Source organism: Thunnus maccoyii, chromosome 5 (assembly GCF_910596095.1).
Source record: "Thunnus maccoyii chromosome 5, fThuMac1.1, whole genome shotgun sequence".
NCBI classification, from domain to species: domain Eukaryota; kingdom Metazoa; phylum Chordata; class Actinopteri; order Scombriformes; family Scombridae; genus Thunnus; species Thunnus maccoyii.
In genome coordinates this window covers 10444345-10457463 of record NC_056537.1, presented here as the reverse complement: position 1 = coordinate 10457463, position 13119 = coordinate 10444345, and the positions used below count along the sequence as shown (strand labels likewise).

Below are 13119 nucleotides of genomic sequence, written 5' to 3'. Positions count from 1 at the left end.
TTTTCTGCATTTGTAATATATGAATCAATAAATGTAACATCCACATTATAATAATGTAAATATATATATATATATATTAATAGACAAAAGATGATTTTGTTCTTTCCATTTCTGTTACCTTTTTTTTTTTTGCAGTAAGAATGCTTTTTTTGGCACTTTTTTGTTGATATTCATAGACATACACAATCCAGTTTAAAACTAAAGAAAACAGCAGAAGGTTTAAAAAAACAAAATGCTGCAAAACAAGCATAATTTAATGTCCTTTATGATTAAAACAAAGGCTCCTCTTTGAGAAAAGACAAGTATGGTTGTCTGTGACTTTATTTAGAGATGCAGTTTCTGAGAGTTTTGAACAACAAAAAGAGCTCTGCAGCTACACAGCTGTCAAACTATTATCAAAGAGCTATTTACAGTGGTGTCTGCACTTTTATTTGAATAGCATATCAGTACATCTATTAAACACAAATAAAAGTGTTTTAATTTGGGCTGTTGATAAATGAAGTATACCCTAGAGTGTACAAGTCCAACACATAGACAAACAAATACCTGAAAATGACTCTAGGTTTGTTTAAGACATAAGAAATGTTATACAAAGCCTCTTTGGTTTTGCGTTTTCTTCTTTTTTACAGTATCCCACTCTTGTCCTGGCTTCTTGTAATGTCAATTCTTTATTGCAACATAATGTGTTACATATGTGTATGTACATGATGAAGAAAGAGGATGGGGAACAAGATTAGACTGCCATATAATCAGGAGTTTAGTTATGGTATAGTTTAGTTTAGAGCTGCAACGATTAGTTGATTAATCCATTAGTCGATCAACAGAAAATTAATTGCCACTAACTTTCATCACTGTTTAGAGTTTTTCTCTGATTCCAACTTCTCAAATATGAATATTTTCTGGTTTATTTAGTCTTCTATTATAGTAAACTATATATCTTTGGGTTGTGGACTGTTGGTTGGGACAAGAAGACATTTGAGGATTTGTCAACTCATCGATTAATCAAGAAAATACTCAATATATTAGTCGATAATGAAAATAATCATTAGTTGCAACTCCTAGTTATATAAGAGGGCTATCAAGTTAAGGAACGCAATCTCTTAATACATCCGTTAATATTTGTGCACATTAAACTGTTTGTTGTTATGGCATAAAAAATAAGAATTAGCATGGCATAGCTATGTTCACAACAAATAACAATAATTAAGTCCAAACATGATGATCAAATAAATCATTTTAAGTTATCACACAAAAAATGCCTCAAAGCAGGACAAACCATGAGAGCATTTCATGATTGAATTGTAGATATTGTTACTAAGGTAACTTTCTGCCACCTACTGGATTATTATTTACCTGCCCTTAAGTTATTATTGAAGGAAAAATGTACATTTGTTCTGTATATTCAGAAACATGCAAAACATGTCAGTAGTCTCCATCAGTGTTTCACTTTTCTTTGTAACAGTTCAAGGCAGTTCAGCTGTGCAATTAATAGCCGACTTTTAATAACTCTGGGATGACTGGAGACATACACCAGCACCTTGGGAAGCTGAGCAGTTGTAGTGGCGGTGTCATGAACCTGCTGTCATAAGACTCTCTCATGCCTTTCAGTATTAGGTCATGCATCTCCCAACAGTGCGGCCTGGAGGTCAAGGATTGACTGCTGTGCCCTCTCCCAGCTATAGCTCTGCCATATGAGTCTGGTAGCCTCTCAGGGAAATAGTAACGTCTCATCCAGCTGGATGTATCTGCCCAGCCCATGCTTACGCTCCAAGGGTGATAATGTGTTTCGGCCAAGTTCAAAAGACTCCTCTGATACCTCCTTTCTTCCTGCAGAGGGAGATGTGGTTCCACCCAACCCAAAGACTCAGATCCATTCTCACACAACCTTCCTAGGAAGCAGCTGGTCTCCATCCAAGCCAGACAGCCTGCAAACCTTTCATACTGCTCCTTCTCTCTCCTCCCTCTGGCCTTCCTGTACTGCCTGAAGTTCCCTTGCTGGAAGTCTCTCAGGTGAGCTTGGTGAACACCCCAGTAGTGCCCCCTGCCGTCCTCACAGCGGCTTACCTTCACAAAGCAGTCGTTCACGGACAAGTTGTGCCGGACGCTGTTCCTCCAGCCAGGCCCTCGGTTCTTGAGGTAGGGAAACTGCTCCTCCATTGCTCTGTAGATGGACGCCAGGTTGAGTTTCTGGGAGGGAGAGGACAAGATGACTTTGGCAATCAGGGCAATGTAGGAGAGTGAGGGTTTTGAGATGTGCGGTGAGTCCTCTGAGGAGGGATCGTCTGAGGAGTTTGGCTGAGGGGAAAGGTTACATGGAGGATGGGCTGTTTTGGTGAAGATGCTCTCACAAGTACTGACCGCATCTGCCATTGTTTTAGCCAATTTCTCGTGCAATAGTTTCTCCGCTGCTCTTTTCTTTCTTTGATTTAATTATACTGCTTTTTCTTCTTTTATGTATGAAGTGTCCTTTAGATGTTGTCTTGTTCTTCCATTTTCTGAGCTCATTGTTCAGAAAATTAACCGGTTTGTATCAGATCCTACATGCTCTCACAGTTTGGTTCTTTCCTTTTGGAGAAAATGCCCCCAGATATTATCCTCCCTTAACAGGCTTGACTTTGCTTTTATACTGTTCTCATCCAAATAAGGGGAGGGCTCACCATTCCTCAGTTAAGACACAGCACTCTTACTCACTGCTGAAAAATGTATTTTATTTGCTCAGCAAGATTAAGGATTAACCACTTTGGTCATGGTTTGAGCTTGATACGCCACTTTGTCACAGCTGTAAGATAAACACAGGAAATAGTCCAAACACAATGCATAGCTGTAAACTGTATAATTCTGTTAGCCACAGATAAATCTTGATACGGCATAAGCTGCAAACAGATAAAAGAATAAGCTTATGTGGAATGGTTGTTTCTTTCATACTTATTTTCACAGTTATTGCACCATCACAGAGTCAGCTATTGGTCAGTGAAATTATTGTGGAGGCCTGAACAGTGTCCAGAAGCCATTTGTTCTGTTTTAGATCTTGTGTAACCCAAAAGCAAAAAAAATAGCTGCTGTGGTAAATCTAATGCTTGCTGTACAAGTAGCATTACAACTCTCCAAGGAGTAATTAAAGTTACACAAGAGAGATGTCCAGAAAACTTTTACGTGTTGTAATAGTTTTAAAGAGGGAAAATTAGAAATATTAGTACAGAATTGCAGATTATATCATGTGATGTGCCTCAAAGAGGCAAGAGGATGATATTTTCTCCTCCTGAGTTTAGACTACTGTACATAGTTTGAGTCCTTTCTGGCCTATTTATAGTGTTGGCCCTTGCAACAATGTCATCTGTAACTCGACTCCATCTGTTAAGTCAGAGCATGTTGAATGTCAGTTGCCAGAAGCAGAAGAGCTGCAGTTCACTTCCCGCTGACTCTCCACAGAGAGCCCCATGGAGTTTCTGGGACAACCAAAAACTTCTGGTGCCTATAGCCTCTTAGGAGTGCCAGGCCTCATCTCCCTGGACATAGACGATGACGACTGCGATGTGGTGATCGGCATCAGGCCCAAATCCTCTCCTCTCCCACGGAGAAGGAGCTCGGTCTCTGATGAGGAATGGGAGCCACCTGTGTGTGGCTCAAGAAGAGTGTCCTTTGCGGACGCCAAAGGCCTCAGTCTGGTGCATGTGAAGGAGTTTGACACATGGGATGTTCCCAAGCTGCCAGGATATGACTCTTCTGACAGCGAAGGTAAAGATGCAGAGGAATACTTCCTATCTCCTTTCACTTTCACCGTTCCGATGTCTACTGAGGAGCTGTCCGTCAAGGTGCAGGAGCAGAAAGTAGAGTTGGAGACCATCGAGTTACTTCCAGGGACCACTATAGTGAAAGGAGTGATCCGTGTCCTCAACATCTCCTTCGATAAAGCGGTATACATCCGAACCAGTTTGGACGGTTGGACGAGTCACTTTGACCTCCTGGCAGAGTACATACCCGGTTCCAGTGACGGTCTGATGGACTGTTTCTCCTTTAAGATAACCCTAGTGCCCCCATTCGGGCAGCACGGAGCCAGAGTTGACTTTTGTCTGAGGTATGAGACTCCTGTTGGAACATTCTGGTCCAACAATAACAACAAGAACTATGTTTTGTTCTGTCACCAGAGAACAAAAGACCAGAAGGAGACACCACAAAAGGAAAGTTCACAGAAGAAAAGTTGCCTTAAGACTGTCAGGTGAGGATACTGTAGAACATGTTTGGCTAATTGTGCAAAGGTCAATTCAGTTCCACTAAATAAGTTCAATAACTCTCTGAGGTCTGAAGAGGTAACAGTTTTCAGTTTTCCACAAGAAACATACAAAGATAAGAGAAAAGTCAGAAAAAAATATGCATTATTTTGTGTAGCAGAAGAATATTTTATCTTCTTATCCATTAATTTGACCCCTTTTTATCTTATGACCCCTTGGTGGGGGTCTGACCCCCAGGTTGAAACCACTGTCAGGACTTTTTTGTTTGAAGCCATCAAGTAGTGTTTTAGAATTAATATAAAACAAGTCAAATTTTACCATATTCTGAAGCGTAAAAATAAGGTAGCCAATCTGGTTTATTTTGGTGCACATAACATCTATAATCTCTAAGTTGAAATAAACCATTTCATATAAATTTTCTGTGTCATTGTTAAACAAATAATACAAGAGGTTTACAAAATTGTGGAAAGATGCAAGAGTTGTGTAACAATTCATACAGGCTGTTTTTAAATGGGAAACCAAAAACTTTAAAACAGCAATATTGTGCCTTTCTCTGAGAAACCCCATCATCAGCTTAAACAGTTTGTTAATTGATAATATGCATGTAAAAGTTTACAAGTTTCCATTGTATTTTAATTTTTCATTAATTCACAGTCAGAACTTCTCTGCTGTGGAAATCGTGTCAGCCGAGGAAACGTCATCACAGGAAAACATACCAGCAGGTAAACATTAATTTTTCTAATCCTGAAATTAAACATGACTGTAATAATACAGCTACAAAACAAATGTAAAATGTCTCTTTTCTCCAGATATGTCAAAACATGGAGAGAAAGTGGATACTGTGGAAGTCAATCAAATCTCTGATGGTCGGCCAGGAATTTCAGAGGAAGAAGCACAGAAATTAGAGGTGCGTGGAAAATAACACCAATACTTACCATTTCCTCTATGAATCAAAACACAATAGTCTCAGTCTCACAATAGTCATGTTTGAACAAGCCAATTCAATGCATGACATACTGTACATGTGTGCTTATTTCATTACACTAACATATTTGCAGGTTAAGTTAGCATAATATTATATCTTGCGATTAACAATTTACTTGACACTACCTAATCGTCCTGATGTTTTAAATCATCAAGTGCTGTAAAATGAAGTGATTGACAATACTATCACTCATGGTTAGATGCATTATTAGCTCTGAAAGGAAGCTTAAACATACTATAGTGTGTTTATGAGGTACAAGACGAATAGGAAACTTAAGATGATCCCTCTCTCCTTTCTGAGTGAGTGTCACATGACTGGAGCTTGAGTAGCACCAGTGTAACATAATGTGCTGTGCACCAAAAGAACACTCTGTCCATGCTTGCACTTCTTCAAAGTTTCATATTTTGTTGTGCATGCTATTTCAATAGTATTTTAATCGTTCTCCTTTTTTAATTTAATTTAAAATGCAAGGACAGTATTAAATCCGAGTATAATACTGTGTGACATTCACCTTTAAATGTCACCCTGCTCCCTCTCCTTATAACAGCATAACTATTGTGTGAGCTAACTGTAATTAATCTATCCATGTTGTTGATGGACAGACTGAGAGCAGACAGAACTGCAGCCGAAGAAGCCGCCGAAAGGCAGCGCGGATGGCTCGGGTGAGGGACTACTTTGCTCAAAGAGACGGTGTAGTAAATGGTGGTGAAAGTGATGCATCACCTCCAGAAGCGAAACAGGCAGCCAAAGAAGAAAACCCAGTGGAAAAGCATTCAGATACACAGTCTTTTCCTGAGGGGAACAGCAAAACAGAAGATTATCAGTTTGTCTCTGAAGCTCTGGCAACATGCAGCAAAACCTCTCTTGATGTCCGACATGATACATCACGAGCACAAGACTACATATCTAACAACGAGCCAGAGAAACCTGAGAGCATAAATTTGTCTGACTCAGCAACATTAACCGGAGGTGCAACTGCCACAGATATCCCAGACAACCCATCACATTCAAATGATGAGCCTGCTTCTGCAGAAGGCCAAAATATCCACAAGTCCATCTCTAGAGCTGAGGAGAGAAGTCAGAAGCAAGGCGTGAATTACACATGCGGTAGCAACACTGCCAGTGAAACAGCTGACAGTGTTGTTTCAGCTGAGAGCAGTGAAAGCCTTGTTAGCCAGACCACCAGCTTCACATTTGGAACTGTGGTGGCTCCACTTTATCATCAGATGTTTGGCAGAGTGGGAAATGAAAGTCAAAGCTTAGGGGATTGTGGAAATCCAGTATTGGCTAAACCGAGTGTTGCAGACTTAACTCAAAGTTATCCTCACACTGAAAGAAGGGAGAGTAGCTCCACTGTTTCAGCAGATACTGAAAGTAACCACAACAAATTGCAGAGAAATGTGATAGAGACTCAGGAATCAAACCAAGAATATTTAGATGCCAATTTGAATACTCCTCTCCTTGAGAAAGAAGAGGCAAATTTGAGTATGACAGCACATGACACTCTGCACCATGACACTCTGCAAGATCCGGTTGAGATTAAAAAATCAGACCAGCGAAGCACAGATACACCTCAGGTTCTATTATCACCATTAGGAGATATAACAAGTCATCCCCAGACCGGGAACATTTTAAATACGGATTTGTTGGATGCACAAATATCCGGAGACACTTCATGTCCCCAGGGAAAAGCACAGGAAGACATTCTGACCTGTGACCTCCAAAACCAAACTAGAGAAGAAACAGATCAGGCTCAACTGCCAGAGAGTACATGTACACAAATTAAAACATATTTGGATGAAAAACTCGCACAGAGTGAAACACAAGAGGACAGTCAACAAACCTCTTTTCTTTCACTTCAGCCTCCTCAGAGTGTATCAGAGCATGTTAGCGATGACACAGACCAACAGGCCAGCAGCAGTGGAGCAGATAGTCATGACTCTGTAGATGAGTCAAACAAAGAGGAAAACATTGACGAAACCATAATTAGATCAACAACCACTAATACATCTCCAGAAAAGGATGAACTATTAGAAACTTTACATGATTTGGATGCTAACCATATCAGTGATTCAGCTACAGAAGAAACTGAAAGTGTTTCTTGCTTTGAAATTGTGGAGGAAAAGGATGTCACAACACCTGAGACACATCTCGAAACTCAGGAAGAAACTAGTAACATGGGAGATGGAAATGAAGTGGCAAACAATTTGCATGAAGATGAAACAGACCACTCAGCTGAAATTAAGGTCAGTGGTGAGGCAGCTGAGTCATTGACAAAGGCAGTGATGAGTAACAATCACGTACATAGTGACATGTTTGTGGAGCTAAAAGATGAAGCAGAGATTATTTCTGAAAAGGTAGAAACGAAAGCTACAGTGTCAAAACCGGAGGATCTTAGTTTAGCGGAGATTACTGATATACAAAACTGGGAAATGATGGTTGAGGAAGAGGAAAAGAACATCTTAACAGATGAAGAGGGAAGCAAGGTGATAAACTTAAGCACAGAGGACACAGAAGCAGTGGAGAAAGAGTCCGGAGAACTAATGGAGGACACAGGGATTGAGAAAAATGAGGATACAATAGAGAAGAAAACAGAGGAAGAAACTTTGGAGATCACAGCTGCTGAGGAGAAAGAGGACAAAGCTGAAGATGCTTTGGAGGTAGAGAACAGGAGCACAATAGGAGAGGAAGAAATTGTGGAGACTGTGTTTGGGAAAGAATTAGACTATGTTCAAACCACAAAGAAGGAATATATACCTGGTGAGGAAGGAATAGCAGAAGATACTGAAATAGGGGAGGGAAAGGAAGAAGAAGAGGCAGAGTTCGAAAAAGAAAAACACTTTGCAGAGATGCAAGAGGTAAATATTACAGGGACAGACATCCAAGAAGAGGATGAGATAGAGGAGGAGGAAGAAATGGAAATAGACTTCTACGATGAAGATGAAACAGACATGAAGTGGGGGGATCAGGTAAAACCAGAAGAGCAAAACATAGAAGAGGAGAATCCTGATTATGAGGAGGAAATGTTAGTCGATGAGGCAGGAGAGGAGGAAATTGTAGATGCAGAGTCAGAGTATACAGCAATAGCAGACAGACAGGATGAAGTCGAGTGCTTTGAAGAGAGGTTAGACAGTACACAAAACAAGGTCAAGGATGGTTTATCTGCTCCGGTGAACATTGTGCAGGAAGGTGCAGACAAGAATGTAATTGACAAAGAAAATACAGGAGAAGGGCAAAATGCACACATCTCAGCTGAAATGCATCCTTGCAAAGAGGAGGAATTTCAAAGCAACCAGGGTGTTACACATGACCTATCAAAAGCTGGGAAAGATGAGAGTGATTTCGTAGCTGCAGAGGGAGGTTTGTGCATTTTAACAGATGAACCTGTAAGTGACCAAACAAGCCACGACAGCGCTTCAGCAGAGTCCGACTCCGACGACGAGGTAGAGTTGTACATGCACTGTCTGAGGGCTGTCCACACAGGAGCACAGGCCTCTAAAGACCACAGCAAAGATACAGGTTTGAGTGTGAGCAAAAGGCCCTCTGTAAGCAGAAGCAAACTGCTATCCACAACCATGCCATCCATCAGTGAGTCTCTGGATGAGGAACACCTCAGCTGCCCTCAGGTCAGTCATGAAGACACAGGGATGGCAGATATCCAACCCACTGCTGCAGCTCTGTCAGCGTCAAGTGTGCAGGAAGGCATCGACAGAAATGTTTCATGGTGGAAAGATACTTTTTCCTGTAGCAATATCTCAAAAACATTGTTATACGCCACCTTGTTAGTGGTATTTTTAGTTGTGGCATACCATTATGATTTTCTTGCCTGTTTCGGGCTGTATTTAATAACTGTGGTTTGGCTCTTCTGTCAGGGTGAGAGGCAGCCAGTTAAAAACAACAAGATAGGTTAAGTGAAGCTGTAAAAATCAGTTTCAGTTGTGGTTATGTTTAAAATAAACCTCTGAGGTCTATGAGTGTAGAAGGAACTCACATGAGACCACAAGGTCTGTTAGTTTAGTAGATTTTAACTCCTTTTTTTCCGCTACATACTATCATGACATTTGATATTTATTTGGAGAAGACATGCACAGTTATTAATGGTCTAAATAGAAGAGCAGTAGATAAAAATGGGCATTAATTGCAAAGTTTATATGACACACATCAGAATAAATGCTGTATATTCCCTATGGGAGTATGTTAACTCTCTGTTATTAAGAGTAATAACCAATTTTCTTTATGCTTTACTGTACATAAAACTTTCTGTAGACTCAGCCAACAGGCTGCGGACCATTTCTCACACTGATCACTTCTGCAGAGCATTAATTCATTTTCGAGGTGTAAATGGAAATCGTCAGTGTGCTGTGTATGAATGACACCCCAAATCATAGTATTTGTGTAAGCTACATTTACTTTTCATAAGGAATGAATAAATTGTGCTGTTGACACATCAGTGAGGTTAACAAGTTTTTATTTCAATGCTTAGAGCACTACTGCATACATAACACAGTCAATCCACATACATATTTAAACATAGCAAAAAAAATATTTTTTAAAAATGCATTCATGATCACAAATACTAAGGGAAGGATCAAACGGGAGGTGTGGTGTGGGTCCAGTTCTTATAAAAAAAGTTAAGAAATTAATTGTTCATGCAGTTTCTGGAATTCAGTATCCAGCATGTTCATTGGAAACGAGGCTAAGAGGTTACAGGCATGCTAACTGCTCTGTGAGGCTGTAGGCGCAGCGGTGCTTAGCTAAATGCTAACATGCTCACAATGATGCTGATAACATGCTGATGTTTAGCAGGCATAACAATTGGTAATTAGTACTAAACATAAAGTACAACTGAGGCTGATGGAAATGTCATTAGTTTTACAGGTTTTTAGTTGACATTGTTACAATTCATCCCAAAGGGAGACATGGATATTTGTACCAAATGTCCATCCATGATTGTTGAGACATTTCACTCAAAATCACAGATGTCAACGTCACGGTGGTGCTAGAAGAAGTGTTTGGGGATGACCAAAGTTATTAGGATTTATCCTCTGGGAACCATGAATGTCTGTAGAAAATGTCATTAAAAACCATCCAGTAGTTGTTGAGATTTTTCAGTCTGGACCAAAATTGAAGCTCGACCAACAGAACGACATTGCAGTCCCTCGAGCCATGCCGTCAGCGTGGCTAAAAACTGGCTTAAGGCATTATGGAATGATGTTTCAAAATACAAATAATATTTTTCTGTAGTAAACTGGACTGTGCTGACATTGAAAAATAAACTAAATAGTAGAGTTATTTTTTTCTCCCTCTGATGCTGTAGGTCAGTAACAGAGTTTCAAAAAGAAACACGAATGCAATGCCATCAGTGGTGTGTTATGTCAGAAATCTGGGGTCATACCCTGAAACTCAGGAACAGCAACACAGAAACTAGATCTGACCCGACAGTTTGGATTCTTATTTGTGTTCCTGGTGTGTTGAAATGTTTTTATCGCGGGCTGCATTCTGATCAAATCACGTATCTTGTTATCACCAGCTATCAGTTTTAAAATATGTTTGGCATCAAGTAGACTAAAACAAGTATTAACCTGCTGACTTTTTTACGGTTTAGTTGCCATGTGTTGGGTTTTAAAAGTGCATGCTGCATCCAGAAATTCAATATTTACAAATGAACACAGAGCTACATTGAGAGAATTGACGGAAATAGTTTCAGATTATTCCTGATCTTGTTCCGTTCTTTTCTTATCTTTCCCTGGGAAAGAATGGCAGGCTTCTTTCCAAGATGAAACTGGTCCAAAAAGAAGACGTTGAGCCAAGTGCGCGTGCATTTTTGACATACTGTCTTTCAGTGTCAGTCCACAGCAGTAAATCTGGCAAAGTGGACAACTCCTCTGACAGCTTGCAATGCCCGTCCAAAGTAGCTGAGTAATTTGGTCTCAGATTGAATGGACAGAGTGTCAAATCAAGTCACTTGTAGCTATAGCTTTTAGCTATTGCTCCATTTGAACTTTGGCTTTTGGCTCTGTTTTGAGCTGAACACAGCTGCAGTAGTATTCTCGCCAGGGGATTTCTGGGCAGTCCACTGCGAGGATTACCACTCTTGTTTGCCAGATGGACATGAACATTTTTAGCTACTAAAAGAAACACAGTTGCATTTTTCACAAGTCAGACATGCAGAAGGGTGTATATATCTGTAATTAATTACATGTCCATGCATTTTGTATTGTTCAAAGTCCAATATTAGCCTTCAAGAACAAGGGTTTTTGTTCAAAACTTAATAGTGTGCTGAGTCCTACATTTCAATTCAGCCTCACCTTTCTGTCTTTTAGTTATTTTAAATGAGATCATGTCATTTTAGTGATTAGTATCTGATTTGTAATACTGCCAGAGGTGTAACACCCTTCTGCTGTCAGTATTATATTAATAAACAGTTTCTTTACTTATTAAACATGACATTTTCCTTTTAGTTGGCCTGGCTCTGAGTATTAGGTGTTTGCCTTGCAACAAAAGCAATAACAATTAATTCTTATTAGCTGTGCAGGTGGAGCTTGTTTTGGCCACATATCATCGCAGCATGTTGGCTGAACTTTACACCTGTTAGACTGCATATACTGATGATGACCTCAATGTTTAATAGCTACTGCAGACCGCAGCCAGCCAACTGTCTTCATTTCCACACTAACAGATGCCTGTCTGACCTCTTTCTAGGCCTTTTATTACTCGAGTGCGGTGATAAATAGAGTCCAAGTACGTGAATCAGCATCTAGAGCATTGAAGTATTTTACATGGAAGCAGGAGCGCTGCCTTGGCTTCAAATATCAAAAAATGGGCCAGTTTTCTTAGAGCAGCGATTCTTAGAATGGGGTCTGGAGACCCTCAGAGGTCCTTGAGAGGTTCTAGGGGGTACCCAGCAAAAAGGAGAATAATTTATTTTCACTATTATTCCATCCATAAGTGTCACACAATGACAGAAAGTACGACTATGTTGGTCATGGGTTTCATACACTTTCTGTAAAACATCCAGAAGCAAAAATCTTATCAGATGAGGGTTCATGGTCTAAACTGTGTCAGTTTAGGGGTCCTTGATGTGAAAACGTTTGAGAACCACTGTCTTAGAGAAAAGGGCACCTTTATATGAAAGATATGTGAAGAGGGCATGTCTTGAGTGAACCCAAGATACTCAACACTTGAAAAGTAAAATCTAAATGTTAAATTTAGTCACCAATCAAGGCTACTTACATGACCAAAGGGACTGAAAAACAAAAACCAAAGCTATTTACAAATTTATCCTCAACCTAAATATGAAGTCTACAGTATTTCCACCATGTCAGGTCTCTGTGGATGACAGGCCAGGCCTCTGTGACTATGCTAACTAAGGAGAATTTTAGTATACTTGTAACACATATGTCAAAGTTATATATATTACAAATTAATCACAACATTTAAGGTCTGATCATTTAAAAAAACAAAAAGCTTTAGGAAAATTGTATAAATTCACCACTTTTTACTCTCATTGAAATTGGATGAGCAGTGCTAGATGTTTTTTTTAAACTGTCAGAAAATCTAAAGATGTTATCTTTAATAAAATATGACACATTTTCATATTAATGTATTAAAATATCAAGATACAAAATGAATGACTTATGATCTGACCCACACAATATATACCGCACAATTACATTTAAAGTTAAGTGAGAGAAAATCCAAATTGATCTTTGTAAACACAGCAATAAAACTGTACAAACTGCAATGGAAAACAGTTAAATAGATTATAATTTAATAGGCCTTTCCCATTTCTTTGTTACAACTTTTCTTGTTTACTACTGGTATCCTTTACATACATGTGAAACCTCACATGATGAGGTTTTATAATACCTGCTAAAATTAGTATGGTTTTATGATGTAATTACA

At 39.5% G+C, this 13119-nt stretch overlaps 1 protein-coding gene across 1 annotated transcript; it reads left to right on the top strand.

The window, feature by feature from the left end:
* Positions 1-3429: 3429 nt before the first annotated feature.
* Positions 3430-9938, top strand: LOC121896952 (protein phosphatase 1 regulatory subunit 3A-like). The gene is made up of 3 exons (XM_042411080.1): positions 3430-4216; positions 4884-5136; positions 5817-9938. Exons 1-2 carry the CDS (start codon positions 3438-3440, stop codon positions 4960-4962), a joined length of 858 nt encoding a protein of 285 aa, XP_042267014.1. The 5' UTR covers positions 3430-3437; the 3' UTR covers positions 4963-5136; positions 5817-9938.
* The last annotated feature ends 3181 nt before the right edge of the window (positions 9939-13119 follow it).

Coding starts and splice junctions, on each gene's coding strand:
- LOC121896952 (XM_042411080.1), top strand. CDS start 3,438: ATGGAGTTTCTGGGACAACCAAAAACTTCTGGTGCCTATAGCCTCTTA. Junction 4,217..4,883: donor AGTTGCCTTAAGACTGTCAG/GTGAGGATACTG, acceptor ATTAATTCACAG/TCAGAACTTCTCTGCTGTGG.